General features: G+C 45.3%; 1 protein-coding gene across 1 annotated transcript in view; it reads right to left on the bottom strand.

Annotated features, from left to right (window-relative positions):
- The window catches only part of LOC119401452 (venom metalloproteinase antarease-like TtrivMP_A), a 37,091-nt gene extending 22,747 nt beyond the window's left edge, over nt 1-14,344 (bottom strand). The window contains exons 1-6 of the mRNA XM_037668275.2: nt 14,199-14,344; nt 9,503-9,673; nt 7,918-8,006; nt 2,942-3,062; nt 1,543-1,602; nt 737-888 (exon numbers count right to left, since the gene is read on the bottom strand). Of these exons, the coding sequence (XP_037524203.2) occupies nt 737-888; nt 1,543-1,602; nt 2,942-3,062; nt 7,918-8,006; nt 9,503-9,673; nt 14,199-14,247 (642 nt within the window). The 5' untranslated portion in view covers nt 14,248-14,344. The remainder of the gene's footprint in view (nt 1-736; nt 889-1,542; nt 1,603-2,941; nt 3,063-7,917; nt 8,007-9,502; nt 9,674-14,198) is intronic.
- Between the last annotated feature and the right edge of the window lie 12,239 nt (nt 14,345-26,583).

The raw sequence follows: 26,583 nt of genomic DNA, 5'->3' as shown, positions 1-26,583 counted from the left end.
GGCAACGAGGAGGAGCGTGCAACGAATTTTGCTAGTCTTCCTGCGAGACACTGGGCTGTCCAACACGTGGTGACACACCCCTACAATTCAGGAGATGCTCAGGCGGAACAATTGCCGGCCATGCAGGCCAGGCTGACCCCGCCTGCTGCATCATCACAACCACCACTTCCCCCACCTACGAGGCTTGGATACTCAGGGATCGTCTTGCACTGAATCTGCCTTCATAAAACCTTTCGTGCCACTCGAAAACGGGACTTCTTGAAAGTGCCTCGGCTCCATATGCTTGCTTAATTGTGTTCCACGTTTCGCTAGGAGTTGTTGCGAGCTTAACGCAAAACTTAATGTTCACTCTTTGTTCAAAATCAGCATACACTGTGCCAGCGTAACTGATGCGACAACAACCCGGACAATATGCTGCCAAGCACAGCCCTGCCACATAGTGAGTTTGAGCGGAGACGTAGCCAAGGCGATGTCAAGTAAAAACACATACCAGGTAACATAACAACATGTGTTCCTTTTTCTTATTGGAAACTCAGACATTTAAAAACTTAAATTAAATTTATTTAATTTAAATTTAAACAACCTCCAAACTACGTGAAATACGTCTTACAACCTCTGTATGTCTACATTATGTCTGAAATACGTCTACAATTATCTGCAATTATCAAATTCCTCTCTCGTTGAAAGATTCTGCGACAATGACGAGAAAGCGATGACGAAAGAGACATGTACTTACAGCATTTGTCATCACTGCAATGTATCCAATAAGCTCTTCGTTTTTCCTAAAGCTTTGTTGGTGTGCTTTGTCAGAGATCACATGAATTTCCACAACAAACGCGTCTCCCTTCGCATGTGGCTTCCTTGCGTCGTGCTTTTTGGTTTTGTTGCCTAAACAGGTGAGGAAGTCACAAACGTATATCTTTGCTTTTTTTAATTGGCTATTTTATAAATTATGTCTTCGTTAATATTCAGAATATCTACTAAACTAGCAAAATGCTACTTTTTTTTTATAAATGCGCTACATATACTGCTCCTCGTGAAACCATTCAGCACAGAAGTATCCCGTTTAGTCAGTATCACAAAAATACATTAATAAAAAAAAACACTTTGCAATATGTAAAGTCATGGTGATATCTGTGTGCGAAAACTTCGGCGAGAAATTTAAAAAATTGAACTTTTATTTTTATCCTTTTATTATTAAATGTTACCCTCTTTCTCTCAGTCTAAACTGATTTATTCTTTCACATTAGTGACCCTTAATACTTGGCCGTATTTGTACCAATCACCATAGCGATGCCTGTTTTAAAATTAATCGTTAGGTAACTGCGCGAACCAATACTTCTTTCGGAAATTTTTAAAGGTAAGGGATACAAGGATTCACGGTAGAGCTTTGCTTGAAAAGCGGAAGGCGCAGTAAATACCCTAACTGTCCTGCCCTTCAGAATGTGAAACAAACGCATTGCCAGGATGCCTTTTGCACATGCTTCACAAGAAATGCCGGAAAGTTTCAAATAAATGACGCGCGTGTCACAGTGTACTTACTGGTTGTTGTCTTTCTCCTTCTGCCTTGTCTACTTTCTAGTTCCGGTGGGGCATCCACACCTATAAACATAACAAATGCAGACGATTGAAGGTCGAGCAAATAATGAAGTCACACCTGAAAAGCATTCATTCGTAATTGGAGTCATGACACAGGCAATGAGCAGTAATCATTGCACACATCATAATGGAATGATTGGAATCAGCACACCCTCATCAGAAAGCACTACACCAATCATTATCAGGATATATTCGAACCAGGAATTAAGATAGCATAATCTGTAATCATTGCACACATCATAATTAGGAATAATTGAAATCAAGATACAGTGCAGATTGCATGCATCGTAATCAGGATTCATTGGAATTAGAAATCAGAATGCCATAATCAGCAATGAATTCACGCATCATTATAAGGAATAATTGGAATCGGGAATCAAGGTGCCATAATCAGTCATCATTGCAGGCATAGTCACAAATAATTGGAATCAGGGTACTATAATCAGTAATCATTGTTGATATCACAATCGGGGCACATTGGAATCATCAGGATATTATAATTGGTAATCACTGCCCACATCATCCTGCTATGATCGGTGATAGCACAAGTTGCTCCCTGTTACACTCATGTTATTCCCGCAAACTCCCTACAGTGACTCAGTGGCTTCGGCGTTATGCAGATGTGAGCTAGGTTACCGGCTCGATACCCGGTAGCGGCTTATCTATTTGGATGGAGAGTGGATAAAGAAACTCCACTTAAATATCGCCGCAGATTGGATATTCCTGCTTCGTGACAATATCGACAACCCAATCACCCGTCAATTTAACCCACACGTTCAAAATTTCGCCTCCAAGGCAGAAGGAAAGCGCCCAGAAATAGCAGGCGCTATTCGCAAGAAGCGCTTTCGTGTTCTTATCTCATAAGAATATTCTTAGGGATCCCCTGGAATTTTCTTTTCATATATCATTTCAAATTTTTAATGACAACATTTCATTTCATTTATTTGGACATTTTCACAAAATGCGCACCAAAGGGGCAAAAGGAGAGTGTCTGTCTCCTGACTTGGCCGACTCTTCGTGAGACACTTCGGGCTGGTACAGCAAGACAACACATAGAAATATATAACAATATACATACAAACAATAAATAAAGGAGAAATACTACAATAGGAGAAATATAAGACAAAGATGCAAGCAAATCTGTTCCTCAGCGAAAAATAAAAATGCACTATAATGAGCACCACTTAACATATATTCAAATACATGCAAATTGAAATGTAGTATGGAAAACAATGAATACAATAAATGTATTAAATACATCATATACATTGAATACTTTCAGCACATTCTCCATTGCAAAAGAATTCGTATCTGCTGGTGAAGTAGGAAAACGAGTACCCACCCATCATTGCATAATCTGCTTTTTTTTCTACTTCGTATACGATGTGTGGTATTCGCCCTTCCAGAAAGCGTTGCCCTTCTCGTAATGGCTTGATTCTCAGCTCGGTACCAAGGATACCTTCCTAGAGAAGAAAGAGTGCCAAGGATTCACTTGAAGAAGAGCGACAACAGCGTACAAAACTGGGCAAGTTGGTTTATCTTCGTGGTGAAAGAAGCGCAAAAACGTGGAGTTTTCAGCGCTCCTCCTGTGTCGCTCTTCTTGTGTTACCGTGTTCTTGCGCTGCTTTTACCATGAAGAAGAACACAGCGTAAAAAGATATTTAATTCGGAGTATCAATATTCCATCGAATTTCAGCGGAACAGCAAATGAGCAACTAAAGGCACTAGTTCTGTATCACATGCGTAATAATTCGGCTTGTAAACCAGGGGCTCTCAAACTTTCTGGCCTTGGGGAACCCCAACGGCCTTTCCAGAGTGCAGAGGAACCTGTAACGTTTTCATGAGCATGAAGACAATAGAACGGAAAGCGGGGGAAGGGGGGAGGTGATACGCACGCAACCACAGTAAACACTGCCCGCCTTGGCCTGTTCTACATCGACTTGCGATAATGCATACACTTGCAAATCCACCCTCCTACTCCGCCCCCCCCTCCCCCCGCGACGTTCCGCGAATGCCGTAAAGCGCCCGCCGACTGCATGCTTCAGGCACCGCTCAGCATAAGCAGTGTGTTCACGCAAACGAAGTGCCGGACGTACAGAGGCCTGTTTTATTTTTGCAAAACAAAAAAGGAGGCATGCCAGTCGCACAGCGAAACGGCCATCAACCGATACTGCCAATACACCGATCATAAAGCTAAGCCTAAATGCTCGTGTAGCCCAGAGCCGGCACGAAGCGACGCCTCTTACGCGTATCAAAGCGCTCGTTGCGCCTCTTCTTTACAAAACCGACATAGAGCAGCGGCAAATCACCGTGTATGAAGACTGTGCCACGTGAACGCCGACGCACCATGAGCCACGAATAAAGCGCCGAGGTGCCCGCTAATGTCGTTTGAACTGGTTGGAACGCTCAGGAGCATGAATTATCAGCGCTCCGCGCCTCCTGTCACTACGGGTCTACAAATCATGCAAGTTTCATGGCGCGCCTAGGCGACGAGTCTTTAGTGCTGCTACCGCGTGGGTGTATCGCTACCCGCAGACACACGAAGCGCGGATGCGGCGTGCGATGGCTTCGATAAATGCAAAATGCAATGGAACTTTGCTTGCCTAATAAATGAATTAGCTCGTAATGGGGGTACAAGGAGAGCACTCTGGCCATTCTGGCCGCTGGCAGAACAATAAGATGTCCTTCACGGAACCCCTGGGATCCGCAGAATCCAGTTTGAGAACCCAGATGCGAGAACCCAGAACCCAGAAGGTGCCCCATATGTAGGCACCGGTAAAATGCGATGGTTGTAAACTTTCCGCTTTAAAGGGTTCATGAAGAAATTTTTGCGGCAATCGATTCGTGAGGCAATAAACTCCTACACGGGGGTCATTCGATGATTACTTGGAAAAACTGCAGGACACCTTGTAAATTCCAAAGTGTGTTCGGCGAAAGCCTGTGGCCATTCGACACCGCCGACGGACGCCGCCGCCGCGTTGCGCAACAGTTGCGCAACACGCGTTGGAAGGAGCAATGGGAGCAACGGGCAACTGTTGCTGTGCAGCAACGTGAAGCTGTTGCTGTGCGCCGCTGTGCCATCACGTGATTGCTGAGAGAGTGTGACGGGCAGAAGCCGCAGCTGGCACCATGCCAGGGCATGGACGGACAGACGCAAGTATGAGACACTAAAGGCTCTCGCCTTTAAAGTGGTTCAGGATCCCTTTAAGGACAGCGGTAAGCTGCTGGTCACAATTTTGAAATGACTGACGCACGTGCTCTAGCCCATGTTTTTTCTTCAGTGAGGTTCCTTTCGATGATAATAGCCCCGTCTTTGGTAAATGACCTAAATATATCATACTCTTGCACAGAATCTAGGTTCTGGTTGCCAATTGTGATCTTTCGGTCTCTCCGCGCGGACCTCCGAACGTTATCTTGGGGTTTCCTCTGTATCTTCCTGATGGCAGCGAGTGGACGACAAGTTTCTACCGTTCATGAATCGTTGTCCATCTTACCGATTTGCCATGATACCTAGTGTATGTCAAGCTGCGGTTTAAACAAGTACAATCATCAAATACTAGACTTCGATTTCCTTCCTGCATGCGTGCTAATGACGATGAAACATTGCTAAAAGAGTCTTGGCAAAGTCATCTACCAGCTAAATCAACTCAGTCCTTTCCTTCAAGTAACATTTCACAACAGTGTGTACAGTCGGCTTTAAAAGTTTAATGAGCACTAGGTGTGTGAAAATTTTGAATTTGCCAGAGATTTCTGACTGTATCCGGTCGAACTTCACGGCAGATGTGGTAGACTCGTTTTAGCACAGGCGGGAAATCTAAAGTCAAGGCTGCCTGCCGAAACAGCAGAAAAATACGCCTTTTCGCAGATGACTGCGTCCTATAACACACTGTTAAATCTCCGCTGGATCATGCGACTCTCAACAATTCTTTCTCTCACTTTTGTAGCTGGTCCAAATCTTGGCAAATGAATATTAACTTCTCCAAGACCGTCATTATGTCATTTACCCGACGTTCATGCCCCTTGACTTTTAATGCGATAGCGTTAGAGAGCTCGTGTCGCAGAAATTCCGCCGTCGGTGTCGGCACCGTTGGTTGTGAGCGAAAAATCGACCGTGAGCGAAAAATCGAGAAAGAAGCAAATAAAATAAAGAATAAAAATTTCGGTCCCATCGAGAATCGAACCCGGGCCGTTCGCGTGGCAAGCAGGTGTCCTACCACAAAGCCACGATGTTTTTTTTTTTTTGCTTTCTTGCCTGTTATTAGTACAAGACAAAGCCACGATGTTACTTGCAGCTGCTTCGGAAAAAAACACTACATAAATGCCATGTAGTGGAAGGAGTCTCCTTAACGCATTTTGTTCGACAGGTGTCACGACGAAAACGAGCCCATTCGGCGATTTGTAGGCGCATTTGGGAGGCCATCAAACTATGTCGAAAAAGGCCGGGATAGTGCAGCCATCGCCGCTGGCTGCACTATCCCGGCGTGGACAACTATGGCCATCTAGCCGAAAACATATCAACAAGCAAACAGCAAACGCTAGATAATGTTCTGCCATCTGTGAGGCATTGTGAGGCATTGCCGAGGCATTGCCGCCTTGTGGCAATGGGTCAAAGCAGACTGACGAGAAGCTGGCAGGGCCAGTCATGCTTCAAGACCCAAGTAGAGAACAGTGGTTGAGACAAAGTACCAGCATCACGGAACTCCCAAACACGGCCGCTGGATAGGTGACCCACTACTAGGACAACGGTAAACATGCGCCATGTTTAAACGGCCACGGAGGTGCAGAACACGGCATGGCTTGGCTCGACTCTTGACTCGACTTCCACCAAGCCAATCGTGTGAGTGCGTGTGTGCGTGTGTGCATTAAGCGACACCGTGACCCGTGACGCTCTGCTTATGCACGAACAAAAGAAGAACGAAAACACTTGACATTTGTTTACATTTTTTTCTTCTTGTGGCACTTAAACTGCCTGCCCTGTGTTAAAAGGGAATAGGAACACCTTACTTACTTACTTACTTGCTTACTTACTTACTCTTCGTGGCCTCCGAGATGGCGAGCGCGCGGCGTATATTTTGGAGGCCATGCGACTCTTGCTTTAGATCAAAAACCTGTACGATTCGCGCGCGCGCGCGTGCGTGTGCAACAATACACATTAATAAGTATGCACTTAGTGGTTGAAGTGCGCACTAGGGGCCGGATTTCGCTATTGCGTTGAACTCTTAAAGGCGAAGCTTAAGGGTCCCCCAAGTTTTGACTATGGTTTTAACGATATTAGTTTGTGCAGGGTGTTCGAATTCAAGTATCTCGGTATCCTTATGACACACAATCTCTCGTGGTCTAAACACATTGATCTCGCATGCAAGAAATTAGGTTATTTACATCGTTGATTTGCTGCTCCGCCTTGCTCCTTAAGAAACCAAACTGCTTACTTACGAAGCTCTCATTCGTCCCATCCTCGAATACGGTTGCGTCGTGTGGGTCCCATATAAGAAAGGTGACATTAAAAAACAAGAATTTGTTCAAAAAAGAGCTATGTGTTTTGTATGCAAAAGATATGGCGGATTTTTCTCCGTCGAATTGTCTTCCTCACCTAGGTCTCACTACACTTGCGAAGCGTCGCCACGTTGAATGCCTGAAATTTCTTTACAGTCTAATCAGTTCTCCCCGCCTCGACACTCTAGACAGTTATCTTAAGTTCTCCAGACCTTCATCTGCGTGGAGCGACAACGCCCTTAACATTATAACTTTTTCCACCCGCACTGACATGTTCAAATGTAGCTTTTTTCCTGCAACTATAGAAGCCTGAAATTTGTTGCCCGGAAGTGCGCGTCGCTTACCACTGAAAGAATTTCTCGAAACCTGTTCATGAATGTTGATTTGCTGTTATCGTTTCTTTTTTCTCTTTTCCCACTCCTGCAATAGCTTCACTGAGGCTGCAGTATGTAAAAATAAAAAATAAATAAAAGAAAATAAATATTCCACTTTTTCTTGTGTCTCGTGGTCCCTAAACTTATGACGCCGACTGTACGTACTCTACATTTCAATCTTTTCGGTCTCTCAACAAGAGCAAACAGCAGGATCGAGTCATCCGGCATGCATCACATGTAGCGTCAATGGCTAAGAATTCAATAAACCCGCCTTAATAATTTACTGTATCATTCCTACGCTTTTAAAACGTTTTTTTATTCTTTGTATAATGCACTCCTCTCACGAAGGCTTCGACATGACAGAAAATAAAATAAAGAAAATGAAGTCAGCATTGTTCAATTTTTTAATAACATTTGTGCACTGGTAATCGTCAGAACAGAAATTACTTACGACTTCCACTGCTCCTTCGACATTGCGTACCATCACAGAAGACTGGCGATGCGTGTCGTGGTAAAGACTCTTTTGAATATAGGACGTGTCTACCAGCAACGCAAGTGATTTTACTTCGCGCTCAGTGCGCATGCCACACAGATGATAATGTTTACTTGTCAATTATTTCTCGAATATTTTTTTAGGAATGCTATATCGGCCGACCGCTATTAGGCGTCCGTTCCTGCGTTGAGCGTCGGCGTGCCTCGTCCATAGTCACTGATAGAACAAGCACAACGAAAGATGAAAGAGAACGCGGGGAGAAAAGTGAAACCGCGAGGAGGGTCCTGCAGTTCGCGCCGCCGGAATAGAAGCACCGCCGCTGCCCGCGAGGTGGCGCCATGGTGTTTGATTTGATTGTATGCATGACTATGTGTAGCACTTTCTGACATTGTTTCCTACAATATTTACCAGAGGGAACTGTGGCGCTGTGGTCATTCAGCCACCATGGGAATAACGGGTAGTACATGGACTTGAGCAGTCTTCGCGCCTGTGCCTTCGCACGCACTTGTAGCTTTGCTTGCTTTTGTGTTTTGGCTTTTGTTTCGGACAAACAAACTGCTCGTTGTGAACATCGTGAGCTGGTCATCCTAAAACGGTCAAGGTGGTGAAGTGGGACTGCTGAACTTTTGCTGACCTTCGCCTTGCGACACAGCGGCTGCAGGCCACATGGAATCACTGGGAGCTGGATGAACGAAGCTTAGGGAAGTCCATGTACTACCACGTGCTACCAGTCGTGTATAAAAGCCGTCGCACTTAAGCCGCACATCGGATTTTCGCTAGTTCTTTCTGAGCAATGTGCGACGCTACCTTGCAGTTCGCCTAGCCGAATGAGAAGCTCATCGCCACCTCCGTGAAGGAACCGCATTTACTTCATGTTCAAGCATTTGTAAATAATATCTGAGGTGTCTGGATTGCTGTCATTTTTAATATTTGGACGTTTATTTATCGCGAGTCATATTGTTATTGTCTCAACGCAAGTATTACAGTATTATCTTGATTCTTTTTTGTTTAGCTCTGTATGTTAAGAAATTGTGCTACGATGTATTTATTATTCATGTTTCTGGGCCACATATGTAATGCCTTCGAGCCTTTAGGGTGTACTTGAATAAAAGGTAAACGAAAAGCGCGTACAGTCTCGCTCAAATTTCAAATTAGAAAGAATCGTAATTCTCCGTTTTTTTAGACTTTAGTTAGGCCCTTTCGATGAACGAGATGATAGAAGCCTTTGTCGGTTTTTTTCTAGTAAACGACTGTGAAGTGCGCATAATTGGGAAAAGGACAACACGAGAGAAGACACGCAAGACAGATCGAACGTCCCACGTGAAATAAACAACTTCGTAGTTTGCGCTCGGTCTGTTCCGTGTCTTCTATCACGTTCTCATTTTTCTAATTATGCGCACCGTTTACTGTAAGACACTAACTAGCCCCTCAAGACGTTCTAATTAGTTACATTCTAGTTCGCGTGCTGTATATCTTCAGAACAGTTCACCACCTCTATCACTCCACAGGTAGATTCGACAGTTGGCGTCACTTCTATTTGTACTTACCCTTTCCACATGGTGTCTTTCCTTAGCGCTCGTAACAAAGACAAGTTGGTCGGCCAGCGCCGAGCTTCTCTCGAGATTGAGCGTTATATCGTCGTTCACCTTGAGAACCAAATTTGTCCCAGCCTTTCTTTCTTCCAAGAGACTTGGATACACGATGCTTTCTTTTTCTGCGCGGAAAAAAAATAACATACCCTAAACAATAAACAAAGTGTGAACTTCAAATCTGAGACACAATTTCCATGAGTTGATTGATTGATTGATTGATTGATTGATTGATTGATTGATTGATTGATTGATTGATTGGAGCCTGAGGCACCTTTGAATCACATGAAAGTCTTGCTGCTTTTCATGGGATTAAAGGGGTGCAGCAGATTGAGGCTCCCGATGCTTTGACTGCTGTTTTTTTCGGTAATTTGCAGCTGTGTTGAGTTGAGCTCATTAGGCCACATGGTAGGTACGACCGCAGAAGTTTGCGGGATCGCCTTAAGCAAGCAACGTTTTTATCGAAGTGAAATGGGCGACAGTTCGCTGAACTGAGAAAAAAAAAAACGAAAAGAAAAATTACAACCAGCCCTTTCTGGGACGGCTACATGCGTGTTTCATGTGAATTGAGTGAAGGCGAATGGCGCTCCGTAGGATTCCCCAACGTATTGTCTGTTCGAGACTGGCGTAACTGACATTTTCGCACGCATCTTGGGGGTTCATCGTAGTTCGAGCTGAGCGTACGTTTCATTGATAAAGCCTCCAGCATTGTGGCGCTCACGAGATGATCATTGAAGACAAGGAGAAATCACGTTCTCTGGCGCACGTTCACGTAATTTGTTAAATAGCTTTGAATTAGACCACGACACACAACGTGAAAGCGTATAAACGAGGAAAACGCGCAGTCAGAATAGAATTTTCTTATTAAAGCCTGGATAAGATTACAAGTATTTAGTATACAGAAAAATGTCCCATAGGCAAAGAATGTATCGGGACCTCTTGTACAAATACACATGTGGTAGTTAACAATTCAAAGCGGCAGTGGCAAATAGCAGAATTCAAGCAACAGTATCGTTAACATGGGTTTACAGCCACCGTGGTAGTACAGTGGCTACGGTGCTCGGTTGCTGACCCGAAGGTCACGGGTTCGAACCCGATAGCGTTCGTCGCATATCGATTCAGGCGATATGCTAGTGGCCCGTGCGCTTAGACTTAAGTGCACGTTAAAGAAATTTCCGGAGCACTGTACTGCAGTGTGCCTCATGATCATATCGCGGTGTTTGTATGTAAAACCCAAACTATTATTATCATTATTACATTTACTATTTCACAAAAAAAAAAAAAAACGGCAGGCCTGGTCAGAACACGCAGCATAGTCGCAGCGAAAGCTGAAAGAGCGGCCTTTCTAGAGCCCGCTGTACTCTCTCATGAGTCAACTAATACAAGTACACTTGCAAGGTACCCACTACTCCATAAATCATCATAATTTTCGTGACCCGCTACACATCTGTAAGGCATTGTGTATGCTTTCTTGATGATGTGGCGTTGAGAATGAATAATTATGGCTAAGCCCTTTGTAATGGGTCGGAAGCATTTCACGACCTACTCGTTACGCAATTCGCATTGTGTGACGCCTGGTCGTTAATTTACTCTTCTACCACGCTATATTACATACGCTAACACGATTGCTTGCCCGACATGACGCCTGTATAGGGTCTTTTTGCGAAGGAGTTGCAAGCACCAACGCAGAAGGCCCGGGTGAAAATCCCACCCGATCCTGGATATTTTTAGTAATTTAATTTTTAACACGAAAGTGTTTCATGCCGGGGTCCACCACGGCTCCGCTGACGTATTTCTGTCACGGATATGACGTTGTAAAATATAAAGACTAACAGTGGGCAAAGAAAAAAACCAGAATAAACAGTTCCGTCACCGGGAATCGAACTCACGACCGCTCATTCCTCAGCGCGCAGCGCGAAATGATTAGGCCACGGAGGGCACGTTCTTCGCAATGCTAACGGCGAGCTATTTATATACACCATTTGCGGGTGGCTGTACTCAGAGATTTGTGTTAGTGTGTCTTCGTTATCAGTAGCGAGGTGGCGCGACGGGCTCGAAGAGCGTAAAGCCCCTTGATCTTGGGAAAGTACCGCCATTCATTGTACTCGCCGCCGCGCGCGCGTCCTCCTCTCTCCCTCCTTGCCCCTTTCGCGTCCTCCCGTTCTCCGCCGCTTTTCCGCGCCGACGATTGGTCTCCTTCGCTGTTGCCCTTGGAGACGCGTGGATCTTGCGTTTTCCTGATATTTTTCTTATTCGCTCGCGCCATTTTACGCCGGGGCTCCACGTGGCGAACGTTGCGCGCGCTTTGTTTTCTGTGCTTGGTGCGGGCGCTATGCCGTGCTGTTGCGCCTATAACTGCAACAACGAGAGTGCGAATGGTTATGCACTTTTTACGATTCCCCAAGGTAAGCGTGATGGCTTGCGCAAGAAGCAGTGGCTGCGAATCATCGGCCAAACAAACTTTGTTCCGACGAAGAACAGCGTTCTTTGCGAGGTAAGGCGCCTGTCCTATTGGTCGTATCAAAGCATCGCCGAATGCTACATTTTAAATATCGATCCGGCCTGCTCATCAACGTCTTTTGTTCCTAGGCTATTTGCACGTTGCTTAAAAATGGGGTTGTCCTCAATATGCTGTATATTCAGCTGAGAGTCCATCACCTCGCACGTCGGCAACCGTTATTCAGTCTAAAGTGCAGAACTATAGGATCTGCTTTCCGCTGCGAACAATTATGCGCGATAATACAGCTTCTCGATCGCGCTTGTCGTGATTGTTAGATTCCGTTTATAGGGAATGTTTGGTGTAAAACACAAACGAATGGACGAATAGAGATGACACTTTACTGGCGCTGGTTCCCAAATGAGGGTATTTTTTTTTGGGGGGGGGGGGGAGGAGAATTCACGCATAAAAATTGTTACACAAATGCGATCAGTCGCAAGAACAAAAGAAACGCACACAAGCACAGCGCACAAAAAAATAACATTCTGATAGCGGTATTGTAGTTGAGCAGCGTCAGCTAGCTAACGTTTTTTTTTTTCAGTTCGTCAGTTTGCTTTTGAATTTGGATGCCAAGCACGCATAACTGGGAGACGATTATAATCTGGTTTTCTCGCGGAGACGACGTGGAGGGGGTGTTCTACTGATCGTGCTCGCTTGCTGTGGTTATCGGCTTCGAGGCAGAAGCCTGATAGCAAATGCTCTGATAGCAAATGCTTTAAAATCACCATTCTGAGGTTTTTTGGAGAGCTTCTTTCTGTTCATGTAACACGAGCCAAAATCATCGCATCGATGTGTTTTGACATTCGTACGGAATGTCTCCTCTGACAGGTAAACCGAGTGCTAGTTTTTTTGACACGAACACCAAAATACTATTCTGAAAAATCTTTCTCCGGTGCTTAATTCTGTTATTGCGGTATATGAGTTGCTGTTGGCGCCGCTTGATCGTACTGACACTGCGCAAGCGTCTTGTTCAGTTTGGAGACCACCGCGCAAGTCTACTTTCACGTCAGATAACACATGGATGGACAAGGTATTATCCACGAAGTCATTTCAATATGCGACGCTGTAAGTACCTGAGTTGCACATGCGCGCACAGGAAAGAGTAAAAAAATCCAGACACAGGCGGACATGACGCAAGCTAAACTATATCAGATGTAAATATAAAGCATGTTATCATGTGGCAGAAGAAACGTCTGCATGATGGAACCCTGCATAAAGCTCCATTTAAATTAGCGTGCCCCATTTACACGGCTTTCGAAAGAAACTAATATTTTAATCAACGTTCATTTCAGTGCTCTCGATCTTGTTATCACCATTTTTCAAAGTTTTCTACAGCACCGGGGCGCGAAAGTGGACCGACATCACGCGCCTCCATTGATTTCTACGGCGCGCCCGCGGGAGCGCCGGCGAAAAATGGTGCCGTGCGCAGCGCGCGCCGGCGGCGGGCTTGAAAGGTCGACGCTGTTGCGACGAGCGCCCGCGTCTACAGGGCGTGGTCGCCTGTACTCAGAGATCTGTGTTACAGTGTTTTCGTTATCACTGGCGAGATGGCGCGACGGGCTCGAAGAGCGCAGAGCCATATATAGAAAAGCGCTCTCGAAAGGTCGTCGCCGCTGCGACGAGCGACCGCGTCTACAAGGCGTGTTCGCTTGTGCGGGCGCTTATCTCGTGATCGCGGTGGTTTGTACGTCTCGCGTTGAGAGCACGAAGGTCACTAGGCCCACTGCAGCGGCTGCTTTTGCGAAAGGAGCGCGGTGCTCACGCAGAAATAAGTTACAAATGTGACAGTTAGTTCGCTCCAATCCTGTGTATGTTCATTCCGTGCGTCCTTTCTGCTTGAGCAGCGCGTTGCAAGCTTCGAGCTGCTTGCCGTTCGTCGCGTGACATTACAATTTGTTGCTGTAGCATTCATTCCATCGCCCGTGGGGCGAAAGAATGCGCAACAAACGCTCAACTACGTATGAAGACACGTTTCACTTTCGTGTTATACCGATTCCTATGACAGAGGGATCATCCATGTTTTTTTTTTGTTATTTCGCGCAATAGTGGTTACGGACACCAGCGGCGACGGCGGACAACTACGGCACCAAAATTGGCTGTTACGATCTCATAGCGGCTTTCGCTGTAAAAGTGCCATGCCAATCCACACTTACTTGCGCACGAGCAGAGCACAAACTGCAAGACTACGACGACTGCGAACATTACTGGTAGACTGGTCTCCGTCGAATGATTTTCTGCGTCGCTTATTGCCACTTTTTATACCTATAGCTGAGGGCTTCGAAAACACCGATTATTCACGCGTTATATGCTATACCACGACTAGCACTGCCCATGTAACACAAAAGAAGCTATTTCCCGTCTAAAAGACGTCTTGAACGGCTATCAAAAAGGGCTAATAGACGTCTTGGTCAAGACATTCCCGTAGCCGTAGACGTCTATCCGACGTCTGATAGCTGTGCTAATGTCCCGCTAGTTGACGTCTTTAGAAGACGTTTTGAAAAGACCAAGATAAGACGTTTTATAGACGTTCTTGTTTTTTCGCCGTTTTCGAAATTTTGGACTTTCGAAATATAAAATAAACTAATATAACTGTCTTTGCAGATGTTTGGTCGGCAGCCTGACGGCTACCATAGGAAGATAGAGATTGAAGGGACCGAAAGAGCTCCCGCGAGAGCACTTTCCTGTTTTTTCTCCCACTTCTTATGTCAGTCGTCGAGCAAGTGACCAAACAATCAAGCACGATCACTAACATACGTACATACCTGTTCACCCACGCATGTTCCCACTGTTGCATATATAAGTTTTCGACGCTGAGTTTACTCGCGTTCATTGCGGACCGAATCAAGTTGTTGCGGTCGCTCATATATGCCGCGTGAATTATTGGCTACTTCAGCACACCATACATATCCAATTTTCATGTAAAAGACATCGGTTTATAATAAATTTGAACACGTACGCAGGGGATCAACATCGTATACTGTACTACATAAATGATGTTTAGCGGATGGCGCGCAAATAAATAATCGCGCTTCTCAGCAACAATAAATTATCCCATGATGTTGTCAAATCGGTTTATTAATGAATAAAGCACAACCAAATGTGGCACAAAACACGCCGGAAGGTGACCGCACAAGGTGAAGCTGAGTGGCACGGCAGCGACGTAAATAAAATTCTGCATGAATGCACTCCAAGTCTCGTCAAAGAAACTGCACTGGCTTCCGCATTAGCTGGCGTGGTCTCAGGCCCAATATCTTGCACAAACAGCAGTGAAGAAAAGCTGCATACAGAGAAAGCAAGTAAGCTACGTAGGATTTACAACAAATAACAGATCATCAAGTCACTCTAAAGAAACATTTCCAATTACAGATATGATAAAATGCTGTCATGTATTAAGAAACGACAATCAATCATAACCGCACCTACAGGCGAGGCGCCTACGGTAGAAGCTTTGCACTTTGTCAGCGACAGACCGGCGTAGTTGTAAGCATGCTTGCCTAAACTATGTCGGCCTGTCACTAGCGTGCGTGCGTGGAGCCACGAGCTGTAACGCGCAAAACATAATTACTCAAAATAGGGCGAGTCAGTCTGGCTTACGATTCGCACCGGCGCGTATACTATAGTTTCGCGTTCGACCACGCGGTTCAACCTAGCAAAGAACTCTTCACAGTTTAATCACAATGCTAAAACCTTTCAGTAAAAACGACGAAAGGTCAGGTGCACTTACCGAAAAAAGCACTCTATCCGAACGTGCACACGTTCTTAGCTGTTTGTCTGGCTGCAACGAAGGTGGTGAGCAGAACAATCGCTTCTTGAAACGAACGTACCGACGAACGTACCGTCGCAAAAAGCACAGTAAAGCTTGTTTCACCAAACACTGATGGAAAATATGCGACAGACAGTGTGATCACCGTTACTTGATGCCAAACAGCCCGTAATCCGTTCACAAACAAAAACTGACAACGCTACACAAAACGCAAATCACCGCCGGCCGTCGCCTAGCTCTGCTGCCGATCGAGCCGCCGCAGCCGCCGCGAACTGGCGGCTGGTGCGAACTAGTGGAGGAAGAGGGGAAAGGGGGAGGAAGGAACAAGTATTCTGAAACAAGCCTCACCCTTCACTTGACCGAGCTGAGCACAGCGTCACTATTCAACAGAAAAGACACAACGGTTCTCACAAAATAATCCCGCCTATTGCTCAATATTTAGTGAACATTCCTGCCAATAGGTATTTCTGCCATCGTTCGCTGTTGCGCGAGCGTTGCGCGGCCTTAGCCGCCTTGGCTTAAACTGCTGATAGAAACGCGCCTTGCGGAGCGAAACCAATTATTTTGAGGGCTTTGTTTTCTGCGTCTCTTCTTTCACTAAAGCGACAGTCACCGCTCTTTAGACATGCCGTTTTGGCGTCTTTGCGCTCGTGGACAAAACATTTGAAGAATCATTTATATAGTCGTTGCGCGCGCACTTCCCCCACCCACGAAACACGAAAGCTCTATAAAACGTTTTATAGAGGTTTATGGAGGTTTTAAACGTTTTAAAGACGTTTTATAGAGGTTTTGTGTTTCATAGGCAGAATGTACTCTGGTTATGTCGTAGCTGTTGAAAACGGTAATAAACAGTACGCAGGCATATTTGAGAGGCAATTGTGCTTTATTTTGCAAAAATATCTATTCTTGATCTTCTCGTAAACCAAGACGTTTATAGCCGTCCGTAGCCGTTTCGAGACGTCTTTTAGAGGTTTTGTGTTACATGGGTGGTCCGAAAGTTCGTCGCCACAACGTCAAATCAGAGAGGTGCTCAGATTTTGGTTTATTGTGTCACTTTGCGCAACCTTTAAGCGGTCCAGACAGATGTTTTCATATATCTCAACAATCGCCACTGATACAAGCAGTGTGCAAAACACCACGAAGATTGGTAGTCACGATAATGTCAAGTTGTTACGCGTTTCATTTGACAGATCTGACAGTCAACTCCCCACTGGCTTCTAATGCCAGCAAGATACGAGACAAGCCGTATGAATCAACTCGTCTTCCATTGTGAAAGGATACCATAGCCAAGTTCGTAGTGAGGTTAGAACCTTGACATATGTTGGTGTGATGTGAACTTACACCGAACAAATTTTGTAGAAGTACGGCTCGACCAGAACAGGTAGCGCATCGCAAAGGATACATGTTTAACATCGTCATCATCATCAGCCTGACTACGCCCACTTCAGGGCAAAGACCTCTCCCATGTTTCACCAATAAACCCCGCGCTATGCTTGCTGAGCCCACGATATGCCCGCAAGCTTCTTAATGTCAATCTGCCCACATGACTTTCTGCCTCCCCCTCGCTTGCTTGCCTTCTCTTAGAATCCACTGCGTTTCTCCGAATGACCAGCGGTGACGTTGCCTTCGCTCTACATGCCCTGCCCATGTCCATTTCTTCGTCTTGATTTCGACTAAGATGTCCTTAATACCAGTTTGTTTCTTTACCCACTCTGCTCTATTTTTGTTCCTTAAGGTCACACCTATTATTATCCTTTCCAATGCACACGGCGTCATGCACAATTTAAGTTGTACCGTTTTACTAATCATCTGGGTTTCTGCCCTGTTGGAAAGTACCGGAAAGATGGAGCTGTCATATACTGTTCCCTTTATGGGCGCAGCCAAAGTGCCGTTCATGATCTGGGCATGTCTGCCAAATGCCATCCTATTCTAATTTTTCCATTTACTTCAGTTTCATGGTTCGGATCTGCGACCACTACCTGGCCTCAGTAGACGTGTTCCTTTACCACTTCCAGTGCCTCGCTACCTGTCGGCCTCAGATTAAATGTGTTCACTGTGTAACTTCGCCTCCGAAAATTTTATTTTCATTAACTTCGTGACATTAGGTTGAATAACACGGGAAGAAAATAATGGTCGCAGTTCTATGCCTTGAATTGCGCTCCCTGTAGAAGCCCCACGACGGTACGCTACACTTTGATGTAAAACTGAGGTGCTTTTTGTTGTCGCATTTGGGTTGCACTAGCTTTGCAAATGTTTCGCAAACGTGGTCACTTTAGCAACGAATGATGCGAGAACACTGCTTATTTGCATAACACGATTAGGAACTAAGAATATATACTCATGAAAATTGAGTCGACATTATAATAAACGATTTGTTTGCATTCGCATTCAGCGATAATAGCGCCTATGTGTGACTTATCATTCTCGACATAAGCATTCTGGTGGGGGCGAAAAGGAAAATTGTATATATATTCCGCATATATTGCAGCTGCTAAAGTTCTGATTCGTCAAAATTACTCGCTAAAGCATACTTCATAATCAGCCCTACTGATGTGTTCTATATGCCACACCAACAATGCCATGTGTTTCCGTTAAAACTGTTAAAGAAGTATGCCAGATATATATTTAAAAACGTATGGTCACTATGTAGTCCGTGAGAAAACAAGTGGAATAATTTCAATTCCACTTTGAAAGATTGCTGTCTTAGCACATAAAACTGTAGACTTTTATTTATAAGTATTCGGAGTACCTTATAAAAAAGCCAGCACTCAAAGTTTGATGCTTGGGGCAGCTGAGATTCAAAGGGCTGTGTTGCATTATTCATTGCGATGAAACGCAGGCATGGATGGAAGTGACGTATTTCCTTTTCGTGAATGATAATGATTCTTTATTCATTGAGGACCACTATCGGAACAATGGAATTGTAGACTTATATCTGGAATTTCTCGTAGGCAGTACATTCACACGAAACGAAACGAGGCAATATAATTATATATTTGCTGCAATATTATGTAGTACAATGCAATGATGCGCTTATGGTAAACGTTTTCATTCGAAGAGATATTATGTTCAAAGGTATGTCATAGATGTAAGTGAGGAAGATGTTTTTTTTTTTTTTTGAAGACTTACCTATGCGGTTTCGTTGTTAAATTGCTGAATATGCTCGAATGATCTAACCATGAGTAGCTTTGCCGTAATTCAACTAAATAAATTGAATCAACCGCACCTAGGAAGTTTCATTATAGCTTTCCGGCACATCTTTGATTTGTAATTCGGTAGTTTTGCGAATATGTTTACCCAGAAATGTGGACCAATCTTGCTTGCAGAGAGGACATACAGTCTAAAGGCCGGCGAATGCGTCACACTGTCGGAAGTTTGCATGTCTCGCCGTGGTATATACTCGAACGATGGTATGAACTTTCGTTTGGTCTTTAAAATTGCTTAACCACCTTCGTTCTGCATCAACAGCTTCCAGCTCTCCACTTGTGCAGGGATTGTCCGATCCCCTATCGTGGCGCGAACTTATTCAGCGATTTGAGCACGTTGCAAAAGTGACATACATCTCAAACGTATGTATACGTGAAGTTAACCTCCTAACAGCTGCTTCTCACGGTTCAATGCTTACATAACTTCGTTGAGGAGGTAGTTTTAGGCGTTGAACTATAGTGAACCTCAGCATTTCCACTTGCACACAACACGGTGTCATCACTCTACACTTCATCAAACGGAGCAGGGATGCAAGGTGTGCATTTAGAAAGGGGTATTTGAGAGTAGCATATTTTTGTTGCTGATCACTACTGCGAGGTGAAAACTCAGTTGCGCTCATGCCACTCATGTATAACTCTTTCTTACTTTACGTACAAGTTGTTTCAAGAGGAATAAGTACCTCAGACTAGCCGATGTTTCGATATGTGCACCTATCTTCGTCAAAAGCGCCTTATCGTTGTTGGCGTGTTAATTTTGAAGATGCTAGTAAGTGACGTCACGTAACGTGGTATCGCTGTCGGTACTTGTTCTCTCTACAGTTATTTGTATTGCAGAGGACAAGTGTTTTCTCAGCAGCAGCACAGCCACGAATGGCATTGCACAAAGGCGTTTGTGTGACTATGAAGCTTGTTTTCCATCAACGTACAGGGATATTGAAAATCAGTTCTGCGGAATCCCGCAAGGTGGCGGAAGGGCTAAGAAAGGGAAAATAGACAACCACGCATTTGTAGCGCGAAGCCACACAAGGAAATCCATACGGATTTCTCAGAAATAAAGCCTCTTAGTCGCCGAATTCGCCCTCGCGCTGCCAATGGCTAGCTTCCTGGTTAGCTCAAGTGGTAGAGCGACCGCCCCGGATAGGCGCTGGTCCCGGGTTCGATCCCCGGACCAGGACGAATTCTTCGGCGACTAAGAGGCTTTATTTCTGAGAAATCCGCATGGATTTCCTTGTGGCTTCGCGCTACAAATGGGTGGTTGTCTATTTTCCCTTTCTTAACATACATGAATGTATGATCAAGTTGGACTGCGATACCTTAAGGAGCTTGACAAATGTGCCCATGTCTAGTTCTGTACACGATTTGAGTCACAGGCACTGTTGTTCAGGTAGTGTGCACAGAACCAGTTTTACCCTAATATACATCCTCAGCTCGGGGACTCCTATCATAAATCGCTGCACCGAATTCAATAAGGTTTGTCGCATTAAAAAGAAGAAAAATGTGTATGCAGCTGCATTCAACGTGAAAGCTGTAGAAAGCGCGGAGCAGTGATGCGCCTGTCCTTCGACGATGCTGGCGATCACGGGCAAGCAAGCGCTGGCATTCCATACGTGCCAGCACGGCGTCCATGGCGGGAAAGGATGCCTTCATTTGTGATACAGTGGTGCCCTCTCCCCTCCTCCTTTCCATCCTCTTCACCCTCACTATCATTTCCCCATTTTACTATACACGGTTATGCTATGCTTTACTGTCGTGCTCTTCCTTCCCCTTTTCCTCACCCTTACACTTCTCCTCCTCATCCTCACTTCTATTTCCCCACTTTCCTTGATGTACCATACTACACACGGCTATGCTATGCTTTACCCTCCCCCCCCTCCCTTGCTTTCTCCTCACCCTCACTTTCTAATCCCACCTCTTGCTACGTATGGCTGCGCTGTACTGTGCATGACTATGCTACGCTTTACCCTCTCGCTCCTCCACTCGCACCACCTCACCTCACATCACTCCTTCTCACCCTGGCTTCCGTTTCCCGTCCCCTTACTACATCATACCATACATGAGTGTGCTACAAGTGATTTTGCTTGCCTGACGCTAAGCGATGACATGAGATCACAAGAGGTGACAGCAGATGACAACAAATGACAACAAATGACGTTAGATGAAGTGACACGACAGTCCGGTCCCCTAAAGTGCTCCGCACTTGAAAAAGTTTGAGAAATAGTAACCACAGAAAAGCAGCTGAGCATTTTATTTAAACCGTCAGCTTTGATATTGCTGAAAATTCTCAGATTTTCAAGCAAGAATACTACAAAACTGAAGCTGTAACAGCGTAACTCAGCCATAAAAAATAATATCGAAATTCTGCGCAACTCTGCCAAATGGTCCTTCCAAAGCAGACAAAACTGAATTATACTCCTCGCAAACATGCAACTAATTTTGTAGCGTTAGCTTCACTTGCCTAGCCAGAGCCGATTTCGCGTGGAGGGTCATGGGCCGTGCTGCGCATGCGCGAGGATCAGTGATGTCGCACAGCTGGATCACCGGAGCTGGCATCTCACGCGCTCTCCGACTCCGCCGTGCGTGGCTCGCCGCTGTTGGACTGCGCGTTCGGGAGGAGTGGCGTCGTAGGCGCGGCAGACAGGCTGGCGCCGGCGCGCGTGCAGACTCCGCCACCACCGCCACTGCCGCGCGCGGCTCGCCGCTGCTCGTCTGCGCCGCATTCGAGAGGAGTGACGCCGTAGCCATAGACACAGTGGTCTCCGGCACGCGCGCAGCTATTCGTTTTCGCTGTGGAGTCGCCGTCTGACACTGCGCTGGGGCCGCTTGATAGCGCCTCTGACTGGTGTTTGCAGGTGGGTAACGCCATGGAGAAGGAGAGCGCAAATGCTGCTCGACGGCGCAGAAGAGCCGAGAAGCTTATCTCATCGGATCCCGAAGTAGTTGCCTGGCAATTAGCGGTTCAGCGTACGAAGAATGAACAGAAGAATGCTAATAATCCTAGACAATCTGGAAAGCTAAGAATAATCAGCTGAACCTTTGCTAATGCTACGTATATCCTCTCATAGCCGAGCTAGGCCACTGCCAATTTTTTCTGTTAGACTTTTGCAAATCCTTTTGGAAAGGTGCAGATATTTCACGTTAGCTGCAATATTGTACACCTTGTCTCTCCCCATTTGTGTGCTTTAACTAACGTAGTTTACCAAACAGCGGAATCTCTTTTTGGTTTTCAAAATTTTTTTTTCGTATTTCGCGAGCTAAATCAACGTTATCCTTCCTGCAGTTACTAAAAGCTCCCTTGCTTTTCTCTCAAATACATTTGAGAGAAAAATACAATTAGACAAACGTAGAATAAGTGATATAAAAACGCTTCCTGTAACTAATATTATGTAAAAATAATTGCGGCTGTCTATGAAGAGAGTTCCATTTCCATTGTTAATTTTGTTTGTTTGATGTTCTGCTCCTTTGAATTAATCAATACATCAAAATATTTACTTTCACGAATGAAAATTCCAACTTATTCTTACATTTACGCATACTGTGTGCCTCTGTGAAGATAAATTTTGTGAGAACAATGTTTAAATTGTTGCATTACCCTTTTTGCATGTATGTAACGCTCTGGTTTGATTTTGTCATAGGATTTGCACATACTTGCATGTCTCTGCAGTATGCCTTGTATACGGCGGCTTGGGCTTTCCTCAAGCGAACTGTTTCGCTTTTCACCCAAGCTTGCCCACATCTACACGATGTTAATAAACTTTGATCTCGTTTGAGAGAAAAGCAAGGGAGCTTTTTTTGTTCAAATTACGCGGGTGGTTTTCTCATAAAGACACATCTGCATTTAACACGGTGAGAAATTGTTAGAACAGGCAATGTCGCCGGGGCCAAGGTATTTTGACGACTTGTCTCTGTCAGCACTTCTTTTCGCGAAACCTTTTGCCAAAACACTGGCTGCGATGATCTTCTTTGTTCAACGATTTCATTTCGTTTCAGGTCTCCATGTTCTCCTCAATTTTTGTGTCGTTTGCATCTTGCGCGTTTGAATACGCGACATCGTAGGTGGCTCCGGGCTAACGCTTTCACTCAACTCGCGAACGAAACAGACCCGATGCGCTTCACGTTTCGTAAAGGTGAATAAAACTAATAGCAAATGTGTAACACTGTCAGGTTAGGTTGGTTTATTCATTCATTCCCATCGTCTGCTCGATCCCATCACTTGTCTGCAACAGGATCGCCGTAAAGGTTATGACGGTGCCAGTCAAATAGACAGACAAAAAAAAAAAGGGCGAGAGCAACAGGTTATTTCCGAAAACTAGCAGTTCTGACATTTATCACAGTGCGTGATCAAAAAGTGCGTCGTTGCCAAGGTTTGTACCTGGTCATGGGTGCTGTGAAAATTTTAAATTTAAACATAAGCGTGACCGTTATACGGCGGCAGCCTTGGAACAAGGCTGCGCCATCATTTGCCTGTGGTGCCCAGAATACGAATGATTCGTTAATTTACTTGTAAATTAAGGTGCTCGTGTTATGTACTTGTTGAAGGAGCTTTAGGCGTAACGAAAAGAAGTGCTTCTCTTTTTTGGACTCCGAGATGGCAGGTTTAGTTAACGACAGGAGATGAAAAGAACCATAAAAGCTGTTGATGCTGCCAGTATCGAAATTTTTTCAATTTTGCATATGGTCCATACTGAAAGCTAACAGTATTTTCCGGTTGTGAGCACAGCAGAAGGAAAAGCGTCCGGTTGCTGAGTATCATCAACCTACGTGAACAAGTCGATACTGTAGCATGCTTTTGCTTGACTCCAGGCTTCACAAAGGCCAAAAAATGAACATCCTGTGCTAATGTGGTTCTTGTGTAGGTCTTGGTATAGTTAGAAATCCTGTGCTTAATACAGCTCCAGTATGCCGTGAAACCCGAGGAAGTGCTTAACACGGGCAACCCAGCGATTCCTTTGGCGATTGCCATCACCTCGTCAATCGCAAGCTTGCCGAGGTGGTGGCGCCCTCTCTTGCTCTGCGCGGATATCAGGCGCTTGTTGAGAAAGTGTTTCTTGCGATTTAGGCAAATTGTTGTGATTAATTCTTTGTTACTTTTGTAGTTTATGACATTTTAGACATTGTTAGTTTATTTTAGACTGGTTTTGAGCATTGTTAGCCTTGTTTCAGGCTTGTATTGACCACTGTGTGACCATGCGCCATGAGACGATGAATTGATGACGAGCTGGGCAACTAAAGTGCCAGGCACTTCAAAAATAAGGCATGACATCCCGAGTTCTTCCCCAAAACTCGCGCTTTATTGAACTGTGCTTCAGCCTACGTAGTTAAAGCCTGTCAGCTGTATTTCATTCAGCCAGAAAGCAAAACTCGCAGGGTCCCTTATGTATTCGTCCAAGACTTCTCAGTCGACGTACAAATCCTCCCCCGCCCCCTTCCGAAAGCTTTCTGCACCTAACGTGATTTCGCACTGCATCCAGGATCGGAGGAATCGCAACCTTTCTTCACTTCACCTCGTTTTGCACTGCCTCCGTGGTCGGCTCGTCTTTAACCAAGCAAGGTTTGAGATTGCAATAGTTGGTAATCCATCTTCAGCAAACAGTGCAGGAGCGGACAACTGACAAATAAAGGAACAAAGACAAGCGCTGACTGACCGCAGAGAAAGTCAGCGCTTCTCTTTGCTCCCTTCTTTGTCCGTTGTCCGCTCCTGCGCTGTTTGTTGAGGAATGTTCGCAAGAATGAAGAATGGTCGCAAGAATGTTCCGGCGATAGACGTTACGCAACGTGCTGCTCTGGACGTATTCAGCAGTCAGTTTTCTGGGGAACATCAACGTACGTTCTTACATATACCAGACGGCAAGGACTCTACGGAAGGTGTTATTTACGATGTCGACACTTCTATCAGCGAAAGTGACTTCCATTCTCATCTGCCTGGTAACGGAAGGACTTATCAGCCCGACGTCTTGGGCATTCGCGATGTGTAAAACTTGTTTTCAAGGGTGACAGTCTTTCATCCCAAGTCAGAGTTGGTAATTTTCGACATGCAGTATGGCCTTTCGTACCAAGACCTCTTCAGTGTCGAAACTGCTGTAAGATGGGACACGTCAGCGCTGTTTGCACCAACTCTGCTGTGTGATCGCGATGCTCAGAATCGCACAACACAGAAGCCTGTCATGCCGAAAATCGTAAGTGCAGGAATTGTCATGGCCCTCCCGATGCGTCTTCGAAGACGTGCCTAAACTTGAAGAAAGAGATGCAAGTGCTGAGGCAGATGGTCAGAGATGGTTCCTCCCACAGGAAGGCTGCCACTAAGGTGCGACGTCGGCGTTCTCGTCTCAGGAGAACTAGAAAACATGCTACCGAGGCCAGGGATGCATAGGTATCACAGAACGCGCACCCACCACCACAAGCGCCCATCAGTGTCAGCAATAAGCACCCTAAGAACGACGCAAGAATAATCGGTTCAACTGACGCGTGGCCAGCGCTGATGTCGATAAATCCTCCAACAGAGCCGCAGTATCGTTCGTTGAAGGTTACTTCGGAACGAGTAGGTGGCGACAGTCAAGATAAAGAAGTAACAGCCTTGGTAAAAACCCTCATGAATACTATTCGAGTACTCCTAAACAATATTCAGACTCCGGCTGCTCGTAGTGCACTTAAAATATTGGGTGCTCTAAATCCGGTGCTGTCAAGTCTGGAGGAGCGCCATGGCTCCTCCTCTGCAGATCTTCCGCAAAGTGAAAGAGACGTCAATATTCCAGTGGAATGTCCGAGGCCTTAAACCCCGCATTTCGGATATTCGGCCATTTGTGTTTAAGAATCAGTTTCCGATTATCGTCATTTGTGAGCCACGCCATCACAATGCGATACGATTAAATAAATACGAAGCTTTCGAGTCTGCTACCTGCAACGACAGCAGCAATCTTTTATATCAGGTGTGAATTCACTTATATTGCGCATCCAGTACCACCTGATGACAGCAGCGATGCGTGTGCCTGACTGTTAAATGCAATAACCTCACTTTCTCACTAGTAGCTGTATATATTTCGCCTTCAGGCCGCTTTGACACTGCTAGATTAAGTGCTATTATATATATCAGCAACACCTGGGCCGTGGATTATTACCGGCAATTTCAACACTCATCACCCATGGTGGGGAATCCTGAAGACAAATACTCCGGAACTTTTTAACGCGATAGCGTTAGAGAGCTCGTGTCGCAGAAATTCCGCCGTCGGTGTCGGCACCGTTGGTTGTGAGCAAAAAATCGACCGTGAGTGAAAAATCGAGAAAGAAGCAAATAAAATAAAGAATAAAAATTTCGGTCCCATTGAGAATCGAACCCGGGCCGTTCGCGTGGCAAGCAGGTGTCCTACCACAAAGCCACGATGTTACTTGCAGCTGCTTCGAAAAAAAACAAACATAAATGCCATGTAGTGGAAGGAGTCTCCTTAACGCATTTTGTTCGACAGGTGTCACGACGAAAACGAGCCCATTCGGCGATTTGTAGGCGCATTTGGGAGGCCATCAAACTATGTCGAAAAAGACCGGAATAGTGCGTGGACAACTATGGCCATCTAGCGG

This window comes from Rhipicephalus sanguineus, chromosome 8 (genome assembly GCF_013339695.2).
Source record: "Rhipicephalus sanguineus isolate Rsan-2018 chromosome 8, BIME_Rsan_1.4, whole genome shotgun sequence".
NCBI classification, from domain to species: Eukaryota; Metazoa; Arthropoda; class Arachnida; order Ixodida; family Ixodidae; genus Rhipicephalus; species Rhipicephalus sanguineus.
The sequence above is the reverse complement of the archived record's forward strand: the minus strand, read 5'-3'. Positions and strand labels throughout refer to the sequence as shown.